General features: G+C 46.6%; 4 protein-coding genes across 4 annotated transcripts; 2 read left to right on the top strand and 2 right to left on the bottom strand.

Moving 5' to 3' along the window:
• Positions 1-11,338: 11,338 nt before the first annotated feature.
• PtA15_11A57 (uncharacterized protein) lies at positions 11,339-14,485 on the bottom strand (the record flags this gene model as incomplete). Its single annotated transcript, XM_053161502.1, has 11 exons — positions 11,339-11,382; positions 11,496-11,634; positions 11,735-12,082; positions 12,162-12,230; positions 12,303-12,698; positions 12,774-13,049; positions 13,117-13,348; positions 13,426-13,555; positions 13,633-13,989; positions 14,067-14,379; positions 14,459-14,485. The coding sequence occupies 11 exons, from the start codon at positions 14,483-14,485 to the stop codon at positions 11,339-11,341; spliced, it is 2,331 nt and encodes a 776-aa protein (XP_053024925.1).
• Positions 14,486-14,933: 448 nt separating this feature from the next.
• On the top strand, positions 14,934-15,809 carry PtA15_11A56 (uncharacterized protein; the record flags this gene model as incomplete). The annotated part of the gene is made up of 5 exons (XM_053161491.1): positions 14,934-14,936; positions 15,021-15,174; positions 15,259-15,264; positions 15,353-15,458; positions 15,542-15,809. 5 exons carry the CDS (start codon positions 14,934-14,936, stop codon positions 15,807-15,809), a joined length of 537 nt encoding a protein of 178 aa, XP_053024924.1.
• A 121-nt stretch (positions 15,810-15,930) lies between these two features.
• PtA15_11A55 (uncharacterized protein) lies at positions 15,931-16,446 on the top strand (the record flags this gene model as incomplete). The annotated part of the gene is made up of 1 exon (XM_053161480.1): positions 15,931-16,446. One exon carries the CDS (start codon positions 15,931-15,933, stop codon positions 16,444-16,446), a length of 516 nt encoding a protein of 171 aa, XP_053024923.1.
• A 1,490-nt stretch (positions 16,447-17,936) lies between these two features.
• PtA15_11A54 (uncharacterized protein) lies at positions 17,937-19,545 on the bottom strand (the record flags this gene model as incomplete). The annotated part of the gene is made up of 2 exons (XM_053161469.1): positions 17,937-17,944; positions 18,036-19,545. The coding sequence occupies 2 exons, from the start codon at positions 19,543-19,545 to the stop codon at positions 17,937-17,939; spliced, it is 1,518 nt and encodes a 505-aa protein (XP_053024922.1).
• Between the last annotated feature and the right edge of the window lie 6,903 nt (positions 19,546-26,448).

The raw sequence follows: 26,448 nt of genomic DNA, 5'->3' as shown, positions 1-26,448 counted from the left end.
GAAAAATTCTGAAAGCTATCAGGTCATGAATTTGCACATGTGCCATGATACTGTGAAATTTTTGGGGCTACTGGGGCACAGGAAGCGATATTACAGGTCCCTGCCGCGTTAAAATATGATTTTTTCATGTCAATTTTCTCTAGGCTCAAGGAGACCCCTAAATGACTTGATTATTTTTTAGGGGGATCATAAAAAGCCATTCTATTGATTCATCAAAAAATATCTCAAGAAATGCAAGCCGTTTTTTTGGCGGAAAATGCAGTGCGCGAAGAGCCGTGGAAGAAGCGCGCACTGGGGGCTGGACGTCAAGACGACGACCCCCACAGTGCGTGAAGAGTTTTCCGCAGTGCGCAAAGTAAGTCTGTAAATATATATTTATGAATCCTTTATGTTTGTGCTTGAGCTTCACTGTTTCTGTATATCATGTCAATGTACCAAGTGTCTCCCAGAACATTGTGACTTTAGTACAGCCCAGAGGCATTTATTGATGGGTTTTTAAGCATACAAGGAAGCTTCAAAAAAATCCCAAAAAATTTGGAGGAAAAGAAAAGGCCTGTCTATTGATTTGTCAAAAATATCTTGAATAATTTGTGAAGGGATTTTACAAGAAGACTGCAGCACAAATAAGGCACAGAGATGAGCCTTTGGGCTTGAGAGGGGACAGTGAGGGGGAGAATGCTCACTGGATTGGCTCAGATAGGAGGCACGGAAAAATAGAGGAAGAACCAATGAGGCTTGATTGCTTGGTAATAGGCTGGCTTACATAGACTATGTACAAGTGATCAAGTTGTGGTTGAGACTGAAATGAATATGCGTAGAATTCAATAGAAACAGATGGAACCTCATGATGAGCAGATTGGTGAAATTCAAGGAATCACAAGCAAAGCGAGCGCACACAAGGAAACACAGTAGTTGGAAAGCTGATTGGGCTAATCTAGACAGGGATCAAGGTCACATGGCTAGTAAGACAGGAATGCATGACCAATATAAAAGAGAAAATCAGGTGTAGCAGGCGTATGATGAGATGAGAATGACAGCCAAGGACTCTGGGAGGGAAATGAGGCAGAAGGAAGAAGAAAGAAATCCAACAATTTGCTACCTTGACCCACAGGGTGTGAAGTGCTTGGAACTGCATGCACTGCACGGTGTAAGAATTCCTTTGGCATGGGTTGGCAGTACTTTGAAGGGAAAATATCAATATGATATTCCAGCTGAGTACTGCTTTGAAAGACGTGCCCCTCTATTATACTACACAGAATTCTGACAAGCAATTTATTTATTGTTGTAGCTCGACTTTATGACAGATAAAAATTTCTCTATAACGCATAGATCAGTTTTATCAATTACAAGATGGTTATACAACCTCTATACAGGGAGATGAGTGAAGAATATAATCTAGTGAAATCTGTTTTGTAATCCAACAGAACTTTTATTGGATGTTATGGTTTTAGCTGAGAGGAGTGATGTGATTTGCCGTAAAGCACACTGTTTCAAAGTTGAAATCAGGCCGCACAGGACCTTGCCCAGTTCCAGTTTCCAGGAAAAAATTTCACTTCCAAAAACCCCAGCCTGGGGGCTTTAGTTTGAACCCCCCCCCCCCCCCCCCCCCCAAAGGGCAAAAAACTCCTGATCTTGCATCAGGAGCTTCCAACCTGGAGAATCTTAGGCAGAAACCTTTTTTACATAACAGGTACCTCCCAGATTCTGGACTGGTCCTTCAGTGCGCGCACACAAATCAATGACTGGTATGTACCGGTCATTGAGTGGGCACACACAGCACTCAATAATCATTTGATGACAGGCCCGTACTGGTCATCAAGTGTTGTGAGTACTCACTTGATGACCAGAACAAACCTGAACAGCTGGCCATTGAGTGACACAACATACAGACCCAACCAACCATTGAGTGTTGTGAGTGCCACCCACTTGATGGCCGGTACAGACCTGACCAGCCATCAAGTGTTGTGTCACTCAATAGCCAGTACAGACACAACTGACCATTGAGTGTTGTGTTACTTGATGGCTGGTACAGACCCAACCGGCCATTGAGTGTTTTGTCACTCAATGGCCGGTACAGACCCAACCAGCCATCAAGTTTTGTGTCACTTGATGGCTGGTACAGATCCGACCAGGCATTGGGTGTTGTGTCACTCAATAGCCGGTATAGACACAACCGGTCATTGAGTTGCATGCGTAATCACGTGATGACCAGTTGAGTGTGTGCCAGCCCACACTTGATGACCGGAATGTGGGTGTGATTGGGGATGGGTTAAAACACCCTTGAAGAAGTGTTTCTGACCTTTTTCCTGCTACTGGAGCCTTTTCGAAAGAAGGAAATCAGGTCTGCAGGAGAGGTTCCAGGTCCATCCTTTCCCTGATTCCTGGTTCCTGGGCGACCTGATTTTCAACTTTGAAAGTTAAACCCTCTCATACTTTATTTCTATGCTGATGAGTTACATTGATCACTGAGCTGGGGTGTCTGGGTGACAAGGGGTGATAATCAAGACCACTGAGCTGGGATGGTGGGGTCATCCTGGCAAAATGGTGGGAGAGAAGCCTCCTTCTGTATTATTTTCTGAATCATTTTTGCTGGTGAGTGTTGCACTCAAGGTATTTCTGCTAGTGGTGAACCTGAGGATTGCACCACCATATGCAAACTTTGAATCAAAGGGTGCATAGATTGAACTGATGTTCCGCTTGGGAATCTGTGAAGTATGCTGATGTGAAGCCCCTGCTGTGATGGGAAAAAGTGACTGCTTACACAAAGTGCCCGTTCACATCCTCCGTAAGATTATTCCCAGAGAAGGTTGGGTTATTTGGAGAACTCCACTCCCCTACACATAGGAGTAGTGAGACACAATCTTCAACGTAAATCAGGTGATGTATGAACAACCACAAAATACGTAGAAAAACACCGTAAGTACAGTAGGGCATGAAAATTGAAATTTTCCAAATTTATTTGCCTCAAAATTTCTTGGGACAAAAACTGAGCCTGGCCAAAATGTAGGCTGGAGCCCAAATGTGAAGAATTTCAACATTTGAAACCTCCGCTAGTTTTTAATTTTTGTGTACAGGGCAAAAAAGTTGAAATTTTTCAAAATTGAGGCCCATGGTACAGGCCCTAATATCCACCATAAAAAGTAAAAGTAAAGAAGACTCCGTCGCAAGTCAAGTAATAGAAATACTCCGTAAAGAATCCATGTAGTAGAAAGTAATAATAAGAAGGAATGTCTGTAGAAGTCCTGGGGGGGGGGGGGCAAACTCCCTCCCCCTCCTTAGAAAATGGAAAAAAACCAGAGAAAGAAAATCATCATCCTCCGCCCACCTCTCACGCATGCAACACACCAAGCCACACTCCCACAACCATGCACATCATATGTCCACTCCGCTCTCACACAGATCTCCTTTCCACTTTGACCCACATCATCATCCACCATCAGACTCCTCTTTCCATAGCTTCCCCACCCCTGTCTAGCCTACAATGTTGGGATCCCAAACCCGCCTCTGCCCCAGCTACGCCTGCTGACGTAGCCCGCTTTGGCTGCCTCATCTTTCCCCAATCACCGCCGCTAGTAGCCAGTCTGCGCTGACCTGCTTAAGTTGAGTGCAGCTCCATGTTGTGTATGATCACCCCGCGCTCCGCCTCAAAGAACACCCTCCACACCAGCCTTGTGGAACTGCATTCCCCCCAAACTTTGGGACTCCTTGTGCCCCCAGTCACTTTGACACCAGCGGACACCTTGCGTCACCACACCGCCCGTTGCGGGGTTTCACAAGGAGTATCACAAAAGAATGAATCCTTGAATACATAACATGGCTCCCCTTTCACGTCCTAGCAGGTGAGATCCCTGACAGCACATCTCCCAGCTATGTAAGCGTTTTCATCTTTTTCTTCTTCTCTCATCAGTTTTAAATAGATTACAGATCCCTGACAGCACATCTCTCCCGGCTAGCCAACCTAACTGAGAGCTGCCTGGATTGGCTTTTTATCCTGGTAGAGGTTTTCTGGCCGCATGCATTGATGCAACAAAGGGTAGTTACGCTACGCGTAACACGTAGATAACGGTTACGTAACGGAACTTTTGCCATCATCTACGCGTTACGTGTAACATTGGTGAAATTAAATTATTGCACCACAGGAAGGCCCTTATTTTCATGTTATTTAATTTATTGGGGCACACATGGCCCCTGATAACAAGAAAATATCAAGGCAAAAACAGCATCCAATGGTCTGTTTTTGCATTGGCTGCTGATGTCAAGAAAATATTAAGGCAAAAACAGCCTTAATTGGTCTGTTTTTGCGTTATCCAGGAGATAACACAACAACAGGCTGCTTTTTTGATGCCCGTTACATTACACGTGGTGTAAGACTCAAAAGTGATTGCAAAATCCTTTTGCTGAATGGAGAAGGGAATGATGGAGAAGGGAATGATGGAGGTGCAAACTCTGCCCTTCTATACTATCAGATAACAAGACCCACCAAGCTAAGCTTGGCAAGTTTTAATCAAGTGATAGGTCTGGTCTAGTTCCAGATGAAGTTGTTTGATGACAGTTATGTGAAAGATGTGAGAGTTTATGATGAGTGAAAAGGGTGAAAGTTGACTTGATGATTCTGGTGGGGATTGAACACAGGTCCTCAAAAGGGTGATATATGAAGTTGAGAAGAGTGCCTAGGCTGAGAAGGGTATATGTCTCACACTACGGGCAAATAGGTGTTGTTGCAGCCCGCAGAGTCACCTGACGTTTCATTTGGGGTCGCGGCCGCAGTGACTGCGCCTACTTGCGCAGTCACGCGGGCTTGCAACGACAGGGTGACGCTGCATCCTGCAGCAACAGCTACATGCCTGTAGTGTCAGTTGGGAGTTGAACCAGGAACTGGGTAACTTGTGACAGGCATGTGATATGTCAACCAAGAGATATGAGAGTATGAGAATATGAAAGTGAGCTCAGTGGTTATTTGCAAGTTAAGGTATCTTATGAGGTGTTATAAGGGTTGCTATGATGGTAATGGTAAAGCTATGGATGGTATGTAAATAACTGGTGAGTATTGAGCTGAGGGAAAAACAATTGGGGGAGAGAGCTCCTTACACCAGGGGGAAATGTGTGGCACTCTCTAGAGAGTGCCAGACCGTAATTTTATCCTTCAAATGGTCTGATGTGAGTTCAATTTCAACTGTAACCCTTTGCTCAACTTTCTTCTCAATCCAAGTGTAACTTTAGGTGAAGTTGTTTCCAACTGACCTCCCTCAATGCCAACACATGAAAATCTCTCTTGTGAAATTGTTTTTCTGGTCAATCTGGATCACATTCTGGATGTTAACTTCAATGCACAAGATGTGGTGCCAAGCATTTGACTATACTTATGCTAAAAATATCCTTGACTAATTGACAAGGAATATTTTGGAGAGCTGATTTCTTTCATTCAAAACACATGTAAAATGAGATTGTGAAAAAAAATTGTAAAATGTAGCAACTCCAAATTCTCAACCAAGTGGTAGATTAATCCTTCCAGCATGTTTCTGTCATGCCTATTCCTGTAACAAATTGGGAGGTAAGTGATTTTAAAACCAAATGTCTATTCTTTGAGTATCAAACAGTGCCAAAGCTGGGAAAAGCTGTGTAACTTATAACTTTCCACATTGCAATGCCATGAAGTGTGAACAATAACAGGGGCTGTTTTCCCTACCATGTTTAACAAAGGATTGAATACTCGTGAAAGGTAAAGTTTGAAGTGTCATCAGCTGTTATTTTTTACTACACCTGGCATATGAGAATACACATTGCAAAATTTTCATAGTTTTACCGCCACCTGACTACAAAATGTGGCTAGTTGTGAAATTAATCAAGTTTCTCAAGAGAAGGTGGGTAGATTGGTGGATATCAACAGGTTCATCAATATTTCAGGGATCCTGGAACCAGCAGGCAAAAAATTTCAGAAACTGGTCTGAGAAATCCAAGGTGAACAGTGAATTCTGAAATGCCCATGCATATCCCAGCATTGGTAAAACCTTTTGTCTTGTAGATTGAGTATCTTCACATCTTTTCCCTGGAATTTTCCGCCAATTTGTTCCTACAGGTAGCATGCTTTCATCACAGGTACCATCATGCTGATGGGCATTGTGCAATAACATGGTGTTGATTGCTATTATGACATGGTACGTAGTTGCCAAGTTCTTAGATAACACTGATCCACTTTGTAGTAGTACCTGCTTTAACCAGATCAATCAACATAATTCACATTGGAGGACGAGCATTTGCACCCATGTATATGTGGTGAAAAGCACAAAAAAAAATTAGGGAGTTTCAAGGTGGGCATAAGTCAACAGCAGCTGTGGAGGGACGACAGAGATCAGCCCTGCATCCCTGTGTGCCCCCGGGGAGTGTTGATTTTTTTCTACAATGTCCACCGTCATGTTTGGCCGAACATCAGGGAGGACATTTGCAAGGTGCCAATGTACCCAGACTCGCCGAGCCCTGCTTGCTATCATCGAGCTGGGAAAGCCCCCACCCTCAACAGTGAAACACATACTGGTCATTGAGCCTGGCTTTCCCAGCCCCAATGACCAGTATGTGCTGCCTACAGAGCTTGGAAAACCCAAGATCAATGACCAGTATGTTCTGGTCATTGATCTAGGCCTCCTCAAACTTGATGGCCAGCACAAACTGGTCATCAAGTGGGGAGAGGCCGCGCTTGATGGCTATAATGCCCCAGTCATCAATCTGCGGCGTCTCCGAACTCAAAGACAATGGCCAGCACCTGGTCATCAAGCCAGGGAAGCCTTAGCCCGATGACCAGAACATTCTGGTCATCAAGCCAACCTTTCCAGGCATGGTAGGCATATATACTAGCCACCTAGCTCGGAAAAGTGCAGCTGGATGGACAGTATGTACTGCTCATTGAGCCGGGACTCTCCCAGCGCAATTTACAGCACTTACCTCTCTGTCAAACATGGAAAGGTAAGGCACAATGACTCCCATCTAGTGCTGGTCATTGAGGCAGGTTATTCCCAGCCCAGTGACCTGTCATCAATTGGAGGGTGTCTCCACTCAATGGCTGGTAGACACCAATCACCTAGTGGAGAACCCCTCCACTCAATGTCCGGTACACACCAGTCATTGAGTGGAGAATCCCTCCACTCAATGGCATTCACCACCGGTCATCAAGTGCAGGATGTCTTCACCTGATATGTAGCTGGTAATGTGCATATGTTAATTGAGTGGACACACCCTCCACTCAATGGTTGTCCAACAGTCATAAATTGGAGGGTATCTCCACTCAATGGCTGTACACCCCAATCATTGAGCGGAGGGTGTCTCACCTTGATGGCTGATACACACCAGTAAGTGTAGAATCCAAGAGTTTACCAAGCATCAAGTGGAGGTACCCTCCACTGAATTGCCAGTGTGTACACCATGGAGTGGATCTATGATCAGCCTTAATTGAACATAAGTTCAACATATTTGAAGCCTGCATCACACATGCTCACACAGTTGAAATCAATCAGCTTTCCCAAAAAAACATACGGCTTGGCACTCTCTAGAGAGTGCCACACATTCCCCCCTGGTGTTATATAGACAAATATGAGGGATTTTAACTACAAGGGGGACCCTGGATGAGGGATTTTAGCTGGTGGGCTGCATACAAGTGGTGTCAGAAGATACTAAATACAGGCAAAAAGTGGGGTGAGAAATGAAAGATGATGTCATACTAATGCAAGGAGTGCATAAATGAAGCCAGGAAATGTTCATTTCAGGGGTACATCATTCAAGGGGTGCATGAAGGATGTCATACTAATGCAAGGAGTGCAGAAATGGGGTCAGAAGACTGCATGCAGCTGCAAGGGGTGCATAAATGAAGCGGGGACCTGTCAAATACAGAAGAAATGGGGTTGGTCCCCTGCACATGCAGTGGAGATAAGAGGTATATAAAAGAGTATGTGTTTGGCTGGGGCTGAGTATGTGTATACCTGGGAAAGGTGACTTGAGGGGTGTGACAGGTTGATGACTGGGGCTGGCCGCGTCCATGGTGGATCCAAGAGAGGTTCCAGTAATGCTTTCAGTGGTGAATAGGGGTAAGATTGGACGTAGAATCCATTTCTGAGGTCCTTTTGATGGTATCTTGAGGCCTAGGGTGAGTACATATATGTTATAGAAAAAACTTTTGATTTTTCACTTTTCTGTCTACCACAGCGGGGCTTAAAATGACCCTGTTATTATTAAAGTAATGGGGAGCCCCGGGTAAAAAGGGTAGTTACATTACCCAAATTGTGTGGATAACGCAACATAAGGTAAATGCCCTTTGCTGATTGATGTAGTATCCGTATGCATCTTGCTGAGTTGTTAAGTGGAGGCCTAGAGAGGCCTAGCATCTGTGGTTACCAACAGCATTGGGTAGTTATGTTACTGATAACGGTAACCAACAAAGAGTAGTTGTTCTACGTGTAACACATAGATAACGGTAACATAACAGAATTTTTGCTGTTATCTACGCGTTATGCGTAATGTTGGTGCAATTATGTTATTGCACCACAGGAAGGCCCTTATTTTCATGTGATTTATGTTATTGGGGCACGCATGGCCCCTGATAGCAAGCAAATATCAAGGCAAAACCAGCCTCCAATGGTCTGATTTTGCATTGGCCGCTGATATCAAGCAAATATTAAGGCAAAAATAGCCTTAATTGGTCTATTTTTGTGTTATCCAGCAAATAATGCAGTAATGGGCCTCTTTTTTGAGGCCTGTTACGTTGCGCGCGGGGATTGAAATGACCCCGTTATTAGTAAATTAATGGGGAGCCCCGGGTAACAAGGGTAGTTATGTTACCCAAAAACATTGGATAACGTAGAGTAATGTAACTCCCCTTTGTTGCAGTAACGTAACGGTTTTTAAGACATTATTGTTACAGTTACTCATAATGGTGATGTGCTAGGTTATTTTGCCACGGCTTGTGCCAATTTTTTCTGCTTGTTACGTTATTGGGTCCCGCGGCGCGCCAGATAACAAGCCAATTTCAGCGCCAAAACAGCCCTTGAGGGCTTGTTATTGCATTATCCAAGCAATAATGTAGCGTAATGGTGTCCAAAAAAGGACCATGATGCTAACCATATGCCACTTAAATGGTGTCAAAATAAAAGTTTGTTGCCTGATAAGAAGTGGTGCTCTGCCTCTTTTCTAGATGACTCCGGGTTTGTATGGTTGTATAGTTACCGGCACTGGGTTTCCGGAACGTACGGACCGCTATGATCCTGATATGATCTGTCTAGTCTACGTAAGATTCAGCCACTCTGCTCACACAGAGCAAAACTCCGCACATAAGTTAAGAATTTGGGTGGTAAAAACTTTCCATAGTGTAGTAATACGCAAAAGCTCCGTAAGTATAGCAGTAACTCCAGCAATCCGTAAAGTGAGTAGTATGTCCAATGATAGAAGAAGAAGTGAGAGAAAAGTCCCCATTCCTCCACTCCCTCCAACCGCATAACTCTGCTCCCAGCCAATGTCACCCACGTACTTCCTTTCCCGCACTTGCCTAACTCTGCATGCATCACTTCCCAGCCTGGCACCTCTCCAAAACCTGTTTTCCCACACCCTCTGACTAGCCTCCGACCCCAGTTAAAGATGGAAATTGGTACCCGGGTGCCACCTGTTTTTTGGACTCAGATGAACACCAGGTACCGCACCTGGCACCGCCTGGCGGGTGCCAGCGGGTGTGGGCGGTACTTGAGGGGGGTACCAGCGGTACCTGGGAGTGTGCAGTGAAGCCAATTTGTCTCATCCCAGCCATCCTCATCCTCTTCTCTCCCCCTCTACCATGCCACACCTCTCTCGCTACCGGCGGCTCCTCCGCCAGCTCGCAACCACCCGGCTTGCCGGAGGACGACCAGCGCTGCAGGGTGTCCCCGGCAGCAGTCCAGCCGGCGCTGGGCTTGGCTTGTAAGACTTGTGTTGCTTGTGGGTGGATCACATGGTCAAGGAGTGGGCTGGTGAGGTGGTGATTGGAAGGGCCCGGAGGGCAGTGATTGGATATGAGTGAGCAAAGAAGGGGAAAACCCCCGGCTCAAGGCCCCCTAGCTCCCTGGGTATAAGGCAGGTACTGCTAGCGGTACCCGGGTACCCGCTGGTTTTGGAGACAAAACAGACACTGGACACCGCACCCGGCACCGCCCGGCGGGTGTCTGGCTGGTGCAAGCGGTACCCGCCCGCGGGTGCCGGGTACCCCCAAACGGGTACCGAATGCCATCTTTAACCCCAGTCTCTACCTGGCGCATCCACCCCAACGTCATCCGCTTCCGCTGACCCAGTTTACCTGGTGCTGGTCCGCCTATTCAGTCCATCCAAGAGTCCCACCAAAGTCCTACTCCAAACGTTCCACTAAGTAAGCGCGTCCAAAGTGTGGCTCAAACTAACCACCATTACAGTTCTGTCCTACATTTTCATGCTCTTCTTCAGTCTGTGATAGTAAACAGCCCTACTATAATTATGTATACAATGCTGGAATAAAATCTAGTATGGGGTCTGTTAGTCTTGAAATTGAACTATGATCCTCCTCAATGCTTTTGGGTCAAGGAATCAATTATCAATTAAAAGCGGGAAAGAACCAAGCAAAACATTCCAACATCAATAGGGGGGTTCACAATACGATAAAAATAAAACTTAGAGCTAATTTTAAGGCCTTTATGAACAATTTTTTGAAAAATGCAAAAGTTGCTCTGATTTTTAGGGGACACCCAGTCCTGTACATCTTGCCAGACTTTTAAAACTTTGTTGATAAAGGCCTTAAAATTGACTCTAAAATTTAATTTTTATCCTATAATATGAATGGAATTTAAAATAAAAATGGCACACAAATGGAATGTAAGATGTGCACATAATACTTATCAAAAGTCTACATAAACCTGAATTCTATGAACTGATTGGTTGAGTATGCCATACACAAAAGCCTGCAGATGGATTCCCAGTCTCATCCAGAAAAAAAGACATTTCTTCATTCTGCTGTCCTTCAATTTTTTCTTATAAAATTCAGCTAAAAGCTGTCAGAAACAATCCATACCAACCCAATCAGTGAGATTTTTGATACAGGTTGCCATTGTACCAGTTCCAACCCGAAATGTTGCTAAAAAATAGCATTTCACTGCAGAAATTTTGGTTTCCTTCTCATATTATGCTAGACTTACCATGCCAACAACTGGGGACCTAGGCTTTCAGCAGCAGTGCATAGAAACTCATTTTTCTGACCAACCAGAAACTCTACTCATATTGATTTGGAGTAAAATAAGAAATTGTTAATCATGTGACTCGAGTAAGATACAAGCAACCTAGCAATATAAGGGCCCAAGGGTTCTCATGCAATACCTTTTTGCTTGACTTGATAATAGTGTCCGGCCACTACCAATGGTCAGACAGATGGAGATAATGGCGAAGGTCAGCCCATGCGATTGGTACCGCCTCCAAAGCGTCGTTATGATCGGCATACTGGGGTGCTTGAAAGAAACACTTACATTCCGTCAGCCAGTCACTTTCAATCACTGTCAAGTCCCTCATGAACTTTTTCTTCGTCTCGGTGATTTCATGATAGACTACAAACCCAGTCTCGGGTTTGCGATTGAACATAACCGACGAGGGGTGGACAAACATAATCTTTCGAAATGGATTGAGATTTGCATAATGAAATTCAGCGTGGTTCATTTGATTTGTCCACCCCACCATGGTTCGGGGAAAAGCTGAAAAATAAACTCACATTGCCATCTCGACAACTCCGGTAACTACCGTCATCTTTCATCAAAGCCACGTTTTTGAAGTAGCCGCTAACGAGACACTTTCTAACTTTTTGCTCATCAGCACCGCAGCTCACCATGCCGATGCCGAACTTCTTAAGATACTTCACCAATTGTCCTCGAATATTGATCGCCCGACTGAGAGCTTTGAAGTTCAAGCGGTGCTTGGCACACCACTTCGCACTTGATCTTCCTTCCTTGATAAAGCTGTTGAAAACGTTTAGATAGGTGAAATGGTCACCTTCAGTCGCTATGAACGGGTGATGCAAAATTTTGTTGACTTCTTCCGAGCTTTCTCCAACAAAAACATTCTACAATAACATGTAAGATTAGTGGGCGCGACTGGGTTTAGATGCCATCTAGGAAATGAAAGTTACATCAATGCCTCACCTGGACAGATGTCATTGCCGCGATGGTTACGATCTCTTCAGAACAGCCAAATTTCTCTGCTTCTAAGAGCTTTATCACCACATATCAATGCGACGTAGCTGGCAGGTTGCTTATTGTGCGGAAACTCAAAACGCCACTTACAGTCTTCGCCATCATAGGCTCCACCGGCATTTCAGCCATCTGAAGACCCAGCTCAATGGTCAAACGGCCCGAGTCGTCCAGGGCTCCCAAGGCAAACAAAAACTCCAACGCTCTTTCTACCAGTAGACTAGATGGTGGGTCGACGAATTCAAAGCCTTTGACCACATTATCGATCCCCAGTGCCTTGAGTTGCAATATTACGGTGGTAAGTTCTGTCCGGCAGATTTCAGGTTCCGTCTGTTGAGCGAGAGAGTTGTAGTCCTCTTCGGTATAAAGTCTGAAACATTTGCCCGGTGAAGTACGCCCTGCTCGACCAGTCCGTTGAATGGCTGATGCCTTAGAGACTGGGCAGACCGTGAGCACATCAATCCCTTGATTGACATCGAATTTCCGCAACTGTTAAAAGCGAGGTAAATATCAATCGTCGGACAACAAGATCAAAATTGCAGGAATCAAGAAATTATGCTCAACTTTGACGAGGCCAGAATCGACCACATACTTAATCCCTTCGATGGTGACACTAGCTTCGGCCACATTGGTCGCTACGATGACTTTTCGGGCGTCCCGATTGCGAGCAGGTTGAAAGGCCCAGAGTTGTTCTTCAGGTGGCAAAGCGGCATGAAAAGGAATTATCGACATCTCCAGCGAACCTGGCCGTAGCTCTTGAGATCGTTCGAGAAGTTGAGAACATATTTCATCAATTTCCTCCCTACCCGTCATAAATACGAGGATATCACCACGCGGTTGCTAGACATGAAGCCAGTGTCAATACATATTTCAAGGATACGGTCTACCACGTGAAGAATGGGCTCACACCCAAGTGTATTTCCATGACTGTGGCCACAGCTGTAGTGATGTAGTTTTCCGTTGGTTGCTCGAGATAAGCAATTTCTACTGGGTACATCCTGCCCTCGATACTAATAATTGTTGCATTATCTTTCCCTGCTTGTAGAGCAGATTGATCATTGAAGTAGTCGCGCAGATGTTCGGCGTCGAGGGTAGCGGAGCAGACTACCACTCGCAGATCCTTCCTTATCGCTTGTATTCTAGATTATTAAAAGAATAGTGGACATGAAAGTCAGAAGATTTCATGTTTGGTCAGATGTACAGGATTTGTCCTTACTTCTTTAATACACCTAACAATAAATCAGTATAACAAGATCGCTCATGTGCTTCATCGACCACCACCACGCTGTAACGACTCAATAAGGGGTCTAGCAATAGCTCTCTGAACAGCATACCGTCAGTGAGATCTACATGTTCTGCAATTAAACGTTAGAGTCTTGAAAAGTTAGGTTCAATCTGGCAAGCGTATTGAATGAGTGCGCACATTTGATTCTTGTCCGTTTACTGGTGAGTTCTTCGAATCGTATGGCATAACCAACTTCTTCGCCAAGTACCCAGCCAGCTTCAGTGGCGACCCGACTAGCTAAGCTAGTTGCAGCAATCCTCCGAGGCTCGCATATCGCCACCTGGCGACCGTCAGCAGTCCAGCCAGCTTCATGAAGAAATTGAGGTAATTGGGTAGATTTTCCCGAACCGGTTTGGCCGATCAGAATAGTGAATCCGAATTTCTCGATCGCATACAGTAAAGCACGTCGGTGAGCAAGGATCGGAAGCTTCAGACCAGGTGCGGCAGTGAGAACAAGGGCTGGAGCTCGATCGGCTGCTCGATCTAGAGAACTACCTAGAAGTATGGCGCAGGCACTTTTATCAGTTTTCGGGATACAATAGATTTGAAAGAAATTGCGCGCTCATACTCACCTGGTGCGATAGTTCCTGGTTTCCAAAAGGCCATCGTTTTGGGTAAGTGCGGTGGTTCAAAGGCTGAGCCAGGCTGACCCCATACACACGACAGATTTCGCAGCGAGTCCGGGGCCGGGCATTGGTGCTGGGCCCCCGAGGGCATCCCCGGGGTTGAACCGTGGTCTAACCACTGAACCAGCTTCCTGGCGGCGAGCACGGGAGGGAGTCTTAGTTCGATGGAGGCTGAGCGCTGCCGATGCAAGGGCGAGTCACAGGAGCTGGAAGTTGAGGGCGAGGCCCATCCAAACCTATCCAAACATCTCCCAGAGACCTTTACGATGGGAAAGCGAGTCCACGGGTATGAGGCTGCAGCCAAGGGATGTACGTATGTAGCTTGAGCGTCTTGTGACCAAGCTGGGCGGGTCAGAGGGCGGCATCCGATCACATTGCCACGCCTCACACATCACCGGACTCACGGTTCTACTTGGGAGGGTGTACTTTGGTCTCCTGATCACCTTCAACGCGTAGTCCCGGCCGCCACGCTGGCGGCACCTGACATGACGAAGTTGTGGTTATGCAGCATACTGCACATACACCAGGGCAGGATGGCAGGACTCCACCGGTCATGAAAGATACATAAAATATCTCAACAAATAGAAACCTATCCAAGCTCATATACAAGGTTGACTCTGATCGACGAGGTGCATCAACCCCCATCAGTCCTCTTCGACTTTACAGCAACATTTATCCCAGGGGGTCTTTGACACCTTTGATCACATCAAGCATCCTCGCTAACAATTCTACCTCTTATCTTACATTATCTGGCTTTGAGAAAGTCGCACTCCTTTACCATTCTAAAATCGCTTTTCGTGGTCTATCCTCACTATGGTAAGTGGTCTGGTCACCTCTGGCGTACCCGTCCAGTCCGCGCCTCTATGTCGAGCTCAATTTAACTGAAATGGAAATCCACAGAAGGCAGAACTCCCCTCTTTGGACACGATCTTGGATTCCGCGACCTGCGCGCAAAAGGGATTATGCCCGGTTGGTAACGGTCGCACTAGAAAGCCCCGACAGCTTTACTACGAAGTTCATGGGGACTTGAGAGCTACTCAAAAGATGATCTTAAGTCAGTCTTTTCTAAGGAAAATTTGCCTTGGTGTGTATACAAACTGAGACCTAGCTGCTTTGTCTTCTTGATTATCTGCACCAGTCATGGGTATGTACTCGTTTTCGCCCGTTCAAGAACAAGCTCGGCTGGGTCTCATTCTTTATTCGTTCTCGATAATTGGCAAAACTATACACAGGTCTCAACTTTACCTGTTCTGCCTGGTCAGAACAAGTGCGCCATTTTGGAAGAAAACCTGATCACGCTGTTTTGGTTTATGACAATCGAGGGGTAGGAAATAGCGAGTTGAGCATATCGTACTGTTGCGGTCAAATATTCTCAAGCTGCAAGATTACTAATTGGAAATGCCCGTGATTCTGACCCGCAGCTGTGGAGCAATCGAGCCTTACAAAACCTCTGAAATGGCCAAGGATGCTTTAGACCTCTTGAATTTTCTACATTGGGATCAAGATCGTTCAATCCACGTTTTCGGCGTCTCCTTGGGTGGAATGATTTCGCAGGAACTGGTAAGTGTCCTTGCATGTCGTATGTGGAGCTGGAACTTATTTCCTCGATTCACCCTTCAAGTCTCTCCTGATCCCCTCACGCATCAAATCGCTGACATTGATAAGTACACGGTCCGGAAATGCATTTGACTTCCCATCTGTTCGTTTCATTTTTTTCTTATCTTTACGCTCAGATACATATTAATGCTAAGAATGTGTTTTGTTCACGTCCTTGGTTTTTATTTAAAATGTTTAGCTGAGTATCCTTAAAATGTTTTCGAAAGTCTCGATGAAGGCCGTCACTTACGAGGAAGGACTAGACTTGATGATGGACTTTTTGTTTCCGCTTGCGTATTTGAACAAGCAAACGGCGGAAGGACGAACTCGAAGAGATGACCTTCGAGATTTTTTCGCATCCTGGCACAATAGACCACGAAGACAGTCTCCGGTGGGAGCTTTAGGTCAAGTATGCGCTGCAGTAGGACATCACTGTTCGGATTCAAATCTTGAAAAAATCAGTCAAACCCTTTCCCCTGGCAAGATAGCGGTGGTCTTGGGGGAGAGAGATGAAATGATCTACGCAGTGAGGTCGCTACAATTGCAAGACCGACTACCAGGCTCCGAATTAATTGTCTTCAAGGACGGGGGTCATGCACTCAGCTGTCAATTTGGTCAAGATTTCAACTCGCTAATGGAGAGAATCATGATGGAAGGGAACCAAGCCTTCCCTCTTGAGAAAGAATCCAAACATCGCCCTTCCGACAATAATCTATGCAACCGGAGCTAAATGCATTACACCTGGTCACCTTTCTGCCCTTATTTTACTTCATTCTCCAATCTTTGCCATACTTTTAGCTTTATTTTCAGAGTTGGATACTCGTTCACCTTCAATATGTATCACCGCGACATCACGTTTCTTATGTTTGTATTTTTCTCGTTACATCATCAGGTTAACGCAGTACATTGAATGTAAACGCCCTTGAGAATGGATGTCTCCTGACATGATGCTCGGAACGCAGGAGTTAGCTTTGGTAAGAGAGTCCACCTAAGTATTAGTGGTTTAACATTAACGGGACCGACAGGCGCCCGCCAAATTTTTTTTTGGCAGTATTCCTCCCTCCTCGCCATTCAAAAAAGCTACAGGTACATACAAACTGTCCTGGATCGCTTGGCTCCTTAAGCAAGTGGCGCCGAGCAGGAGCCAAGCGATGACCTGAAATCGTCTACAGGCCGTGTGCTTTTATACTGTGGCACCAATCCTCATTTCATCAATGCTTTTTTAATTTTCCCTCCTATTATTGGTTGTGAAGCCTTCCGGATGAGGAAGTCGCTCCTTGTCTTCCGCTGAAGGTAAGAACCTCGGCCTGCTTCTCTCTCTGTATTCACCACTATTGGTCCCTGCATCCTTCTTTGTTGTGCCGACCTCGGCACCTTGTGTACTTATATGCTGCTCTCGGCCGTATCACTGTCTGCTGCAAATCACCAATTCCCTCTTATTATTGGTTGTGAAGCCTTCCGGACGAGGAAGTCGCTCCTTGTCTTCCGCTTAAGGTAAGACACTCGGCCTGCTTCTCTCTCCACATTCACTGCTGTTGCTCCCTGCTCCTTCTTTGTGGTGCCGACCTTGGCACCTTCTGCCTTATTTGCCGCTCTCGGCCGCAGCACTGTCTGCTCCAATATCACCAATTCCGGGATACTGAGACCGTGTCCCGGGATATGTTGTTCCTCCGTGTCTCGCCTTTTAGAGGACGGTCGCAAAACCCGGGAAGGTCAATTGTGTGCTGCGAGTTTGGAATTGAGGTACCATCAACCTTTTTAGTGTGGCATTACTAAGTAGTAGACCAGGCTCCACCAGGGGTCATGAAGCCACGACTTGATTCAACTTTTTTTGAACTATTCCCGTACTGATATGCGATTGTGTCGGGAGTTTTTAGATAACTTCTGCAGTTGACATGGAATTAGTGGTCACGCCCTAAACCCTAGTCAGTACATTCTTACGCGCAGGGCTGAACAAGACCAGCAGAAGGGACACCCAAACATGTAGCTGAAAGCGAAGGAGGGGGGCATCTGGGCTCTTATTATATTCTGGGGAGAGTGGGACCCGACAGGGGCGGATAGGTTCCATTTAGTACAACTTTCTATGTAGGGAATTGGCATAATACATGAATGGTGGAAATTTAGGAAAATGAGGAAATTGTCTTATTTAAACATTGATTCGACCGGCCACATGGCGCTGACTGCTCCGTACTTTGTTATGTTGGGCCGGTATGAGCCTGGTCAATAAACTTTCGTGGAAAGCACAAGAACATGTCAATTTAGTAGACCAGAAATTTGGCAAGGTGAAAACCATGAAGAAAAGTAAAATTTGGGGCTCACCTCGATAATTTTCAGAATAAGCAGCATAGAGTGGTACACCTGCCCCCATCCTACCAGGCTCAATCAATCGAGGGACAGGAGGGATTTCACCTCTGCGCTCGGCGTACTCTCGTCGAATGTTCTCTTGTCTAACCAGATGTCTCGGTCGATACATTTCGCTTCCAAGCAAAGTCGACATGTCATCGGCATCAATGAATCGAGGGCCTGGAGGGATTTCGCCTCGCCGCTCGGCGTATTCACGCCGTATATTCTCTTGTCTAGCGAGGTGGTGTGGGCTGAGATACATGTCGTTTTCGACAACCCAAGGCGAGATTCTGGCTCCAACACCAAGGCCACCGACATCCCACATCGGATACGTCGACATCAAAGGAGATGATAAGGGGTAATGAGGCCCATCTAGTACTCCCATGATCGGCGCTCTTCCATATGAGGACATGACTTGTTCGGCTAGTATTGGGGCCGCATATCCAAATGTCGAGTTGATTGGTAATCCACCCAACTGATGACCCCAGAAAGAGCCCATTCCAAGACCCAGTCGGCTACGTTCCATCATTTCCATCTGCTCCCAACGCAACCGTCTTTCGGCCAGGCTGAGTTCCTCCCACGCTAGGCGCTCTCGCCATCTTAAGATCCTTTCCTCCTCGTCGAGGGCGAGATCGAGACGGAGCATCATTTCGTAGAGGTAAAGATCGTCGAGCATCTGCCCATACTCGCGCGGTGGCGAACGAGCAGCCAGACCATAGTTTGTTAGAGGCCCGATCCTTCCGTACCCATAATCGTGGTCGATGCCGTGGAAGAAAGGATTCTGCATGGCGGCGTTGAGAGGAAGAGTGCTGCGGGTGTATCCGCACCCAGCAGTTGGGGGCATTTGATTCATGAAGTATGGATCTGAAAACATTGGAAGCGTCCGGGGCAATATGGAAGCCATCTGTTGATAATATGGATCAGCCATGACTCCGGGGTAATGTAATGTCTGGTTATAGTAGCTTGGGTGTGTCATGCCGGTAGCAGCATAGGGGTGAGCGAGGTCGTATCCGATCGAGCCGCCGAAATGCTCATATCCTGGAGCTAGAGCCAGCCCTTGCCGCAGCCGGTATTCATCGTCCAAGACCATAGCGCGTTCGGTTTCGAGCTGAAGGCCAAGCGAGTTCAAACTTCTTTCATGATTCATCAAGTGCATTCCGTCCAGTTCGCGATCCCGCAAGTGCATCTGCTCGTCGAGGACGTTGAGGGAATGTAAGTGGTGCATCTGCTCATTTTCGCGCTCCAGGAGGGCGAGCTCATGGATATCGGGAGCCGCCAGGTGCATTGCTGCCCGTTGTTCGGCTATCAATGATTCATTAAAGAGGTGAGGATCCGCGTGTGGCGGTAACAGATCGAGGCGGGGGTTAATTGAGGACTCGGCCATGAGTCGATTAAGGTGTTCCATTTCTCGAACCTCAGGATGAAAGGTCGCCGAGGCTTCAAAATCAGAGTAGATCATACCCGGATAGTGATGGAATCTCTCCATATCCTATGAGTTTCGAACAAGTCAGAACTTCAGCTTTAAGGCAACAACCACTGATAATGATGGAGAACGAACTTGAAGTTGGCAACTTACTGCTGGATTAAGCCTGATCTCGTCAGGGGGGTTCTCACCAGAAAGATTTTATCACCTCACCAGGAGAGATGCGCAAGCTGCCCAATTAAATTTTAGCCTCACACCAGGAAGGTTTTATGCTGTCGGAGCAATGGAAACAAACGTACTGGTGCCCATCCTTGCCCATCACACCATGAACCCGGGCGGGTCGAGACATCCAGACCGGCCATTGATCTCACATGTCTGTACTGATCATACACCTCAACCAATGACCGATCATGATCGGGTCAACCAGGACACACACCCATACATGCACCTCACTCAATGACCAACCTGGTCATCAGGTAGATACATGCTCTACTCGATGACGAGTGGATCACCACTACCCGGTCATCGAGTGGGTACGCACTCTTCTCCCAGACCCACTCGATGGCCAACCCCGTCATCAAGTGGACACATACTCACTCGATGACCGATGACCCGAAGGTCATCGAGTGAGTGGGTAACCAATACCCGGTCATCGAGTGGGTATGTATGTACAACTCCACTCGATGACCCGGATGGGTCATCCAGATCCACTCGATGGCTGGACCGGGTCATCGAGTTGATCGCTCCACTCGATGGCTGGACCGGGTCATCGAGTGGATCGCTCCACTCGATGGCCGGACCGGGTCATCAATGGTACACATTCCACGACCGAGTCATCGAGTGGATACGGTCATCGAGTGGATACACACTCCACTCGATGACCGGGTCCGGCCACACATTCCACTCCATGACCGGGTTGGTCATCGAGTGGAATGTGTATCCACTTGATGACCCGGTCCGGCCATCGAGTGGATGGCTACACACTCCACTCGATGACTCGGTCGTGTCATCGAGTGGAGTAGTTTTCCACTCGACTCCCCGGTCCGGCAGGACCCTGGAAACCCCCTATAGATGTGGGTAACCAAAAATCCAATATTTTGGCAAAATTCATACATCGGGGGGCACCGGGGAATGGCTTTTTTTGGCTGATTCATACATTTTCGTGCCTATGCCTGGGGCAAAATTACCCCGGGGAGCCCGAAATCCCCGAAGGCAAGCGGGGTTCTGCGGGTTTTAGGGGATTTAACTGAGTATCAGCAGAAATCCATACATAAATGCCATGTTTGGTGCGTACCCTTTTGGGTTCCAAACCCCATTCATACCGATTTCGTGCCTAACATTTTGAAAAAAAATGTAAAAATTCATACATTTAGGTCACCCACCTACATCGGGGGTTTCCAGGGTCCTGGTCCGGCCATCGAGTGGAGTGCGTATCCACTCGATGACCCAGTCCGGCCATCAAGTGGAGTGTGCACCATCCATTCGATGACCGGGTGACCGGGTCATCGAGTGGAGTGTGTATCCACTTGATGACCGAGTGGGTCATCGAGTGGGGTGTATGAGTGTGTCCGATTGCCGGGATTGGGGACAATGTGAGTTGAGCGTGTACTCAACCCGATGACCTGTGTTGACTGGCCATCCGATGGAGGTATGTGTTCCAGGGGATGACTGGTATGTGTTGTAGCTCGATTACATACAAGGTTACGTCTCACTACAGTTATGGCATGAATGACATACACAAGGACCCAGGAAACCCCCTGTAAATGACCGTAACAAAAACCTTGGCAGCACACCCCAGGTTTTTTTTTTTTTGCACACCCCCCCCCCCCCGTCAGCAGGAATGGTAGGCATGGAAAATGTATGAAAATTTGGCAAATCCTCAAAGTGTACGCACAAAACGTGTATGAATGAGGTCAAAAAATGTATGAATTTTGTCACAATTCTGGATTTTAGGTTACAGTCATTTATAGGGGGGTTTCCTGGGTCCTCATACACGATGGTCTCAACGCGACATCTCTCCGCTATCCCATGTCACTTTTACATTACATAATGAAGACTATATATAACCTTGTATTTCTAGCCTCATTATGCTTTCTCTCTCTCTATGCAATCTATCAATTAGTGTCTTTCTCTCGTATTTACATACTTGTGCCTCTTTAGTATGGACCGGGTACTGGTGTGTACACTCAGAGCATCTGCATCGGTTGCGGATTAAGGAGGGATTAGCGTAGCTAATCCTCCTCGGCATCCGCATTGGGTCCGATTTACTCGGACTAAACTCCTCCTTGGAGTACAATTTGGACTAAGGAGGAGTAACTTTACTCCTTGCTAATTCTGGGAGTAAGCCTTGCATGCATATTCCAATGCATGTGGGCACTGCTCCCCACTCAAATGTATGCACCAAACACAGCTGACATAAGCTGCAGGTGCATACACCTGTAAGAGCCCGTAGGCTCTTCACTGATCCATCGGGCTGTCCGTAAAACAAGGTTGAAAGTCAACCTTGAGGGAAAATTCTGGAACCGTGGTGTGTATTGCTAGCACGGTAGAATGAGATGAAAGGCGGTCCAGGAATTCTCCCTATCAGTATATACAAGTGTGGATCCGGAATGAGAAGGAGGAAGAGATGGAGAGAACAACAGAGAGTGCTTACCTAGCACGGTGTGGTGTTCTGTGCCTGTGTCAATGCCAAAAAGGATACAACAGAGGGTGGAGACAGTACAGTCATCATACAAGAGGAGGAGATAGTATCACATCAACAGTTAAGGCACATACGAACCAAAGAAGGATTTGTAGTAAGGAATAGTCTCAACCAGGAACAGAAGGAAGGAGCGCAAAGGAAGAAGGAAGGGAGGAAGGAACAGGAGGAAGAGGAGGAGAGGCCAAGACCCCCAGAATCCAGAATGGTCACGGATAGTTGCAATCTATACATCTGCTTGCTCAAGGAAGATTCTATCAGGAGGCTGTGTTGTTTGGAGGTGGAGTTAGAAGGTATCTATTAGGAGGCTGTGTTGTTTGGAGGTGGATTTAGAAGGTATCTATCCGGAGGCTGTGTTGTTTGGGAGGTGGAGATAGAAGGTATCTAACACAGGCTGCACAGCATCTTTGGCTGGAGTCTTTGTATTTGTTTGCTCAAGGAAAATTCTATCAGGAGGCTGTGTTGTTTTGGAAGTGGAGTTAGAAGGTATCTAAAACAGGCTGCACAGCATCTTTGGCTGGAGTCTTTGTATTTGTTTGTTCAGGGAAGATTCTATCAGGAGGCTGTGTTGTTTGGAGGTGGAGTTAGAAGGTATCTATCTGAAGGCTGTGTAGTTGTTTGATGTTTGGCTGTGGATTTAAAGTGTATCTAGCACAGCAAAGCTGTGTTATTTGTATTTGTGGCTGTGTATAAAGGCTGTGTAGGTGAGAACCTCTGCAGCAGAAATCCCTCACAAGGAGATTCCTGCAGCAGAAATCCCTCATCCTCCAACATAAAAGGAGGGCCTCTCCCCACTATAATTTTTCTTTTTCCCCATCAGCCTATAGAGGTTTGGTCACTGTGGTTAGTTTTTAGTTTGTAGCAGCCTAGGCAGGTCTGTTTATTGTGGTTATTAGTAGTGGATTAGTGTAGAGAACTGTAGTGTGTGTTAAGAACAGTAGTAGAACCAACAACCAACCAACGAACAACCAACATCCAACCCATATATATATATATATTTACTTTGTAACAGATTATTATAACCACATAGTGTCAGCAATTCAACATCACAAATTTTTACAACATATATCAAACTTCATCGCACCCACCACATTAAACCAAGTTACAAAAGATTTACCAAAACTATTGATGCAAGTGATCTAGGTCAGATAGAGATTACTATACAAAAGTAAGAGCTATCTTTGGAATCAGCCACACCATTTAAATATTGATTACAAGACTCTTGGTTATTTGCATAGTACCACCAGAGGGGCAGGTCTTTCAAACCACCCGTAAAATTGTAATAGGCTTTCAACTTATTCACAACTTATCTCCCCCTCAACAAAACTTTGATTACCACTCATCCATCCCTTTGGAGTCCCTACAACGGTAGAATGAGATGAAAGGCGGTCCAGGAATTCTACCGAGCTAGGAAGGAGAAGGAGAGCTGAGACTATGTAGGCTATGCTTATGTGATCTTGTCTTGTGAAAGCCCAGGGAGGGCGGGGGTTTCACAAAACCATACTTACACAGCAATTAAGCCCGCACCGATGCGGTTGACCACCCGGATTAGCGCTAATCCGCTACTCCTCCACCTGCACCAATGCGAATGCTCTTAGGAGTATAAATTTTTATGGCCCCTGTTTGATGACCAGAAATGGTTTACAGTAATTTTATGGCCCAAGTGTGCACCAGCAAGAAAGATTTTATGCACTTCAAACATTGTTGGATTTCCCATGCGGAATATCTGGTAGCGGTCACATGACATCTGGTAAATACCCGGAATATTGGGTCGGATTCTCGGATTGGGCTCCCCACGCTCACGCCCATTGGGCCCTGTCTCGCACACATCTAAGATCATGGATGCAAAGCTGCCAACTCTCTTGCATCCATTGGGCCCTGTCTCGCCCGCATCTCAGATTGTGATACTACCATAAAACCCCCAGTTGTACGTGCGACTTGCACCCAGACAACATGAAAATAAATGAAATAACAACAGGCCATGAACAGGTTAAGGGGCTTCTTTTTTTTTTTTTGAGTGCAGATTTGATTCAACATTGCGCACTATGCATATTCAACTAGCTTACAAATTTAACTACGTGGCAGAACCACACAGCCTTACAATTGAAAATAGAGGGGAGAACTTTAACGGGCTTTCTGGGAGTTTGCTTTTGAGAGTTTTTTTTTTTTGCTATTTATTTATTTAGAAGAGAAGAAAGAAAAAGGAGGAAAAAGATGGGTGAAAAAGGGAAGAACCCGTGGGGAGAAGTTGGGTCCAAAGAGCTGGAAGGGGGATCTCAAAGGGTATCCCCGAATTCCCTTTCCCGTCTGAATTGAGGGAGTCTGGCCAAGAGTTCAATGAAGGATTTTGTGGCCAGGAAGGCCAAGGGGTTGTGGAGGAGAGTTCTGGTTGTGACCGTGGTGATCCTCTTGTTGTGGAGGATTGTCCTGGCTACTGCCCTAGCCCCGGTGTACCTGGAACAAAAGACAAGGTAGTGATCCACTGTTTTGGGGACCCCACACTCCAAGCAAATTGGGTATGGAGCTTGACTGCACTTGAATTGGAAAGCATTCAAATGGACGTGCCCTGAGCAAAGTTGATGGAATGCCGCCTGGACAAGAAAGGTCATTCGCAGGGACCCTTTCCATAGTTTCTCCTTCCGGAGCAAATTGGTCTTCTCGGCTGACACACTGCCCCTGATTGACTCGTCAAGGAGGGAAGCTCCTCTGGCCTCCGCCGCTTTTCTGTCGGCCAGCTCTTTGCCCTTGATCCCAATGTGGCCCAGGCACCATTGGACCATAATCTGTGTTGAGATTGGGATAGAGTCAGCTGTATCCTGGATTTGAGAAAGAATGTATTGGCCTGATTTTGGAGCCCTTGGTTTCCTCAACCTGTCAATGGCCGCTTGGCTGTCCGTCAAGATGATTATTTGGGCCCCGGTTACTGGGAGCTTTGCCGTGCTGCCTATCTCCAGTCCAAGTCGTATGCCTACCAATTCACACTTGAAGTTGGAGGCCGTGCCCAGCGAACCTAAGAATGCAAGTTCAGACAGACTTCCATCTATGGAGACCACCGCTGCTCCTAGCCCTTCCTCTGGGTGAGCAGAGCCGTCAGTGAAGATAACCAGGTCAGAAGCGGGGTTTATTGTTTCAAGGAACAATACCACTGATTTTTTTGCCTCCTGCTTGCTGGCCCTGTCAACGACGAGCTCCATATGTTCTTTGGGTTGCCATGGGGGCCTGCTAACGTTGACAAAATTCCCCACCTTGAGCCTTTTCTCCGCAAGGCCAGCCATGAGTACCTCCCGGTTGAGGGAGGTGTGGACCGGGGCAGGGAAAGTCCTCGCCATCCACAACAGTTCAGTTTGAATCTGCTGCTCTATCGCTGTAGCCCTGTGAGTCACCCTAGTCAGCTTAGTCAGGTAAAAGTTTGTAATCCGGTTTATAGTGGTTGTTTTGATGCATCTGAAGGGCCGATACTTGTCGAGGTATTTGACCAGCGTGGACTTCAGAGCCCCTAACGCGAAACACACCTCCGAGCGTCTATGAGATCATGTTTGAAACTTTCTGCCTGTTCAGGGAGGTGAACCAGACCTGCACCCCGTAGAGAACCCTGGGCACAAGAACGGCCAAGATCAGAAGCCCGCGCTCCTGCTCCCGTATTCCCCACGCCGAGCTGCCGATCCTAAGGAGCTGGCCTAGAGTTTTATTGGCTTTTTTCCTAACCTGTGCGTGTTGATTCCCAAACATCAATTTCTCATTGAGGCAAAGGCCCAGACATTTGACGTCCTGCTGCAGGGCCAATTCCTGGTCATTAAAGAGGAAAGGGGACTTAGCCGCTTTTGAATGTGTGAAGATCACGAATTGTGCCTTCCGGCTATCAAAGATAGCCCCATGGCTCCTGCCCCACAAGAACAACTCCTCCCCTATTTGATTCAATTGCACCCTGGCCTCTTCTACGGTCCTTCCCGCCGAGAGGTGAACAACATCATTGATGAAGCCTAAAGACACCTCATCCCTATCAAAGTCAAATTGCCTCAGCAACAGATCGGAGTTGTAGATGATGTACAGGATGACTGATAAGGGTGAGCCCTGCAAGAGCCCCTTATCAACTTCAAACTAAGCTGATTTGTAATCTGTGAGGGGAAGTCTTGTGTGTCGACCTTCCAGGAAACGGCCTATGATCTTCCACAAATAGGTGGGGCATCCCTTCCGACAGGGGGAATGAACCAGACGGTAGGGGTTGACCAACAGGTAGGCCGACTTCACATCTAAGAACAGAGCCGTGA

The sequence above is a fragment of the Puccinia triticina genome, chromosome 11A (assembly GCF_026914185.1).
Source record: "Puccinia triticina chromosome 11A, complete sequence".
Lineage (NCBI taxonomy): Eukaryota > Fungi > Basidiomycota > Pucciniomycetes > Pucciniales > Pucciniaceae > Puccinia > Puccinia triticina.
Note: the sequence above shows the minus strand (reverse complement) of the source record. Positions and strands in the feature narration are given on the sequence as shown.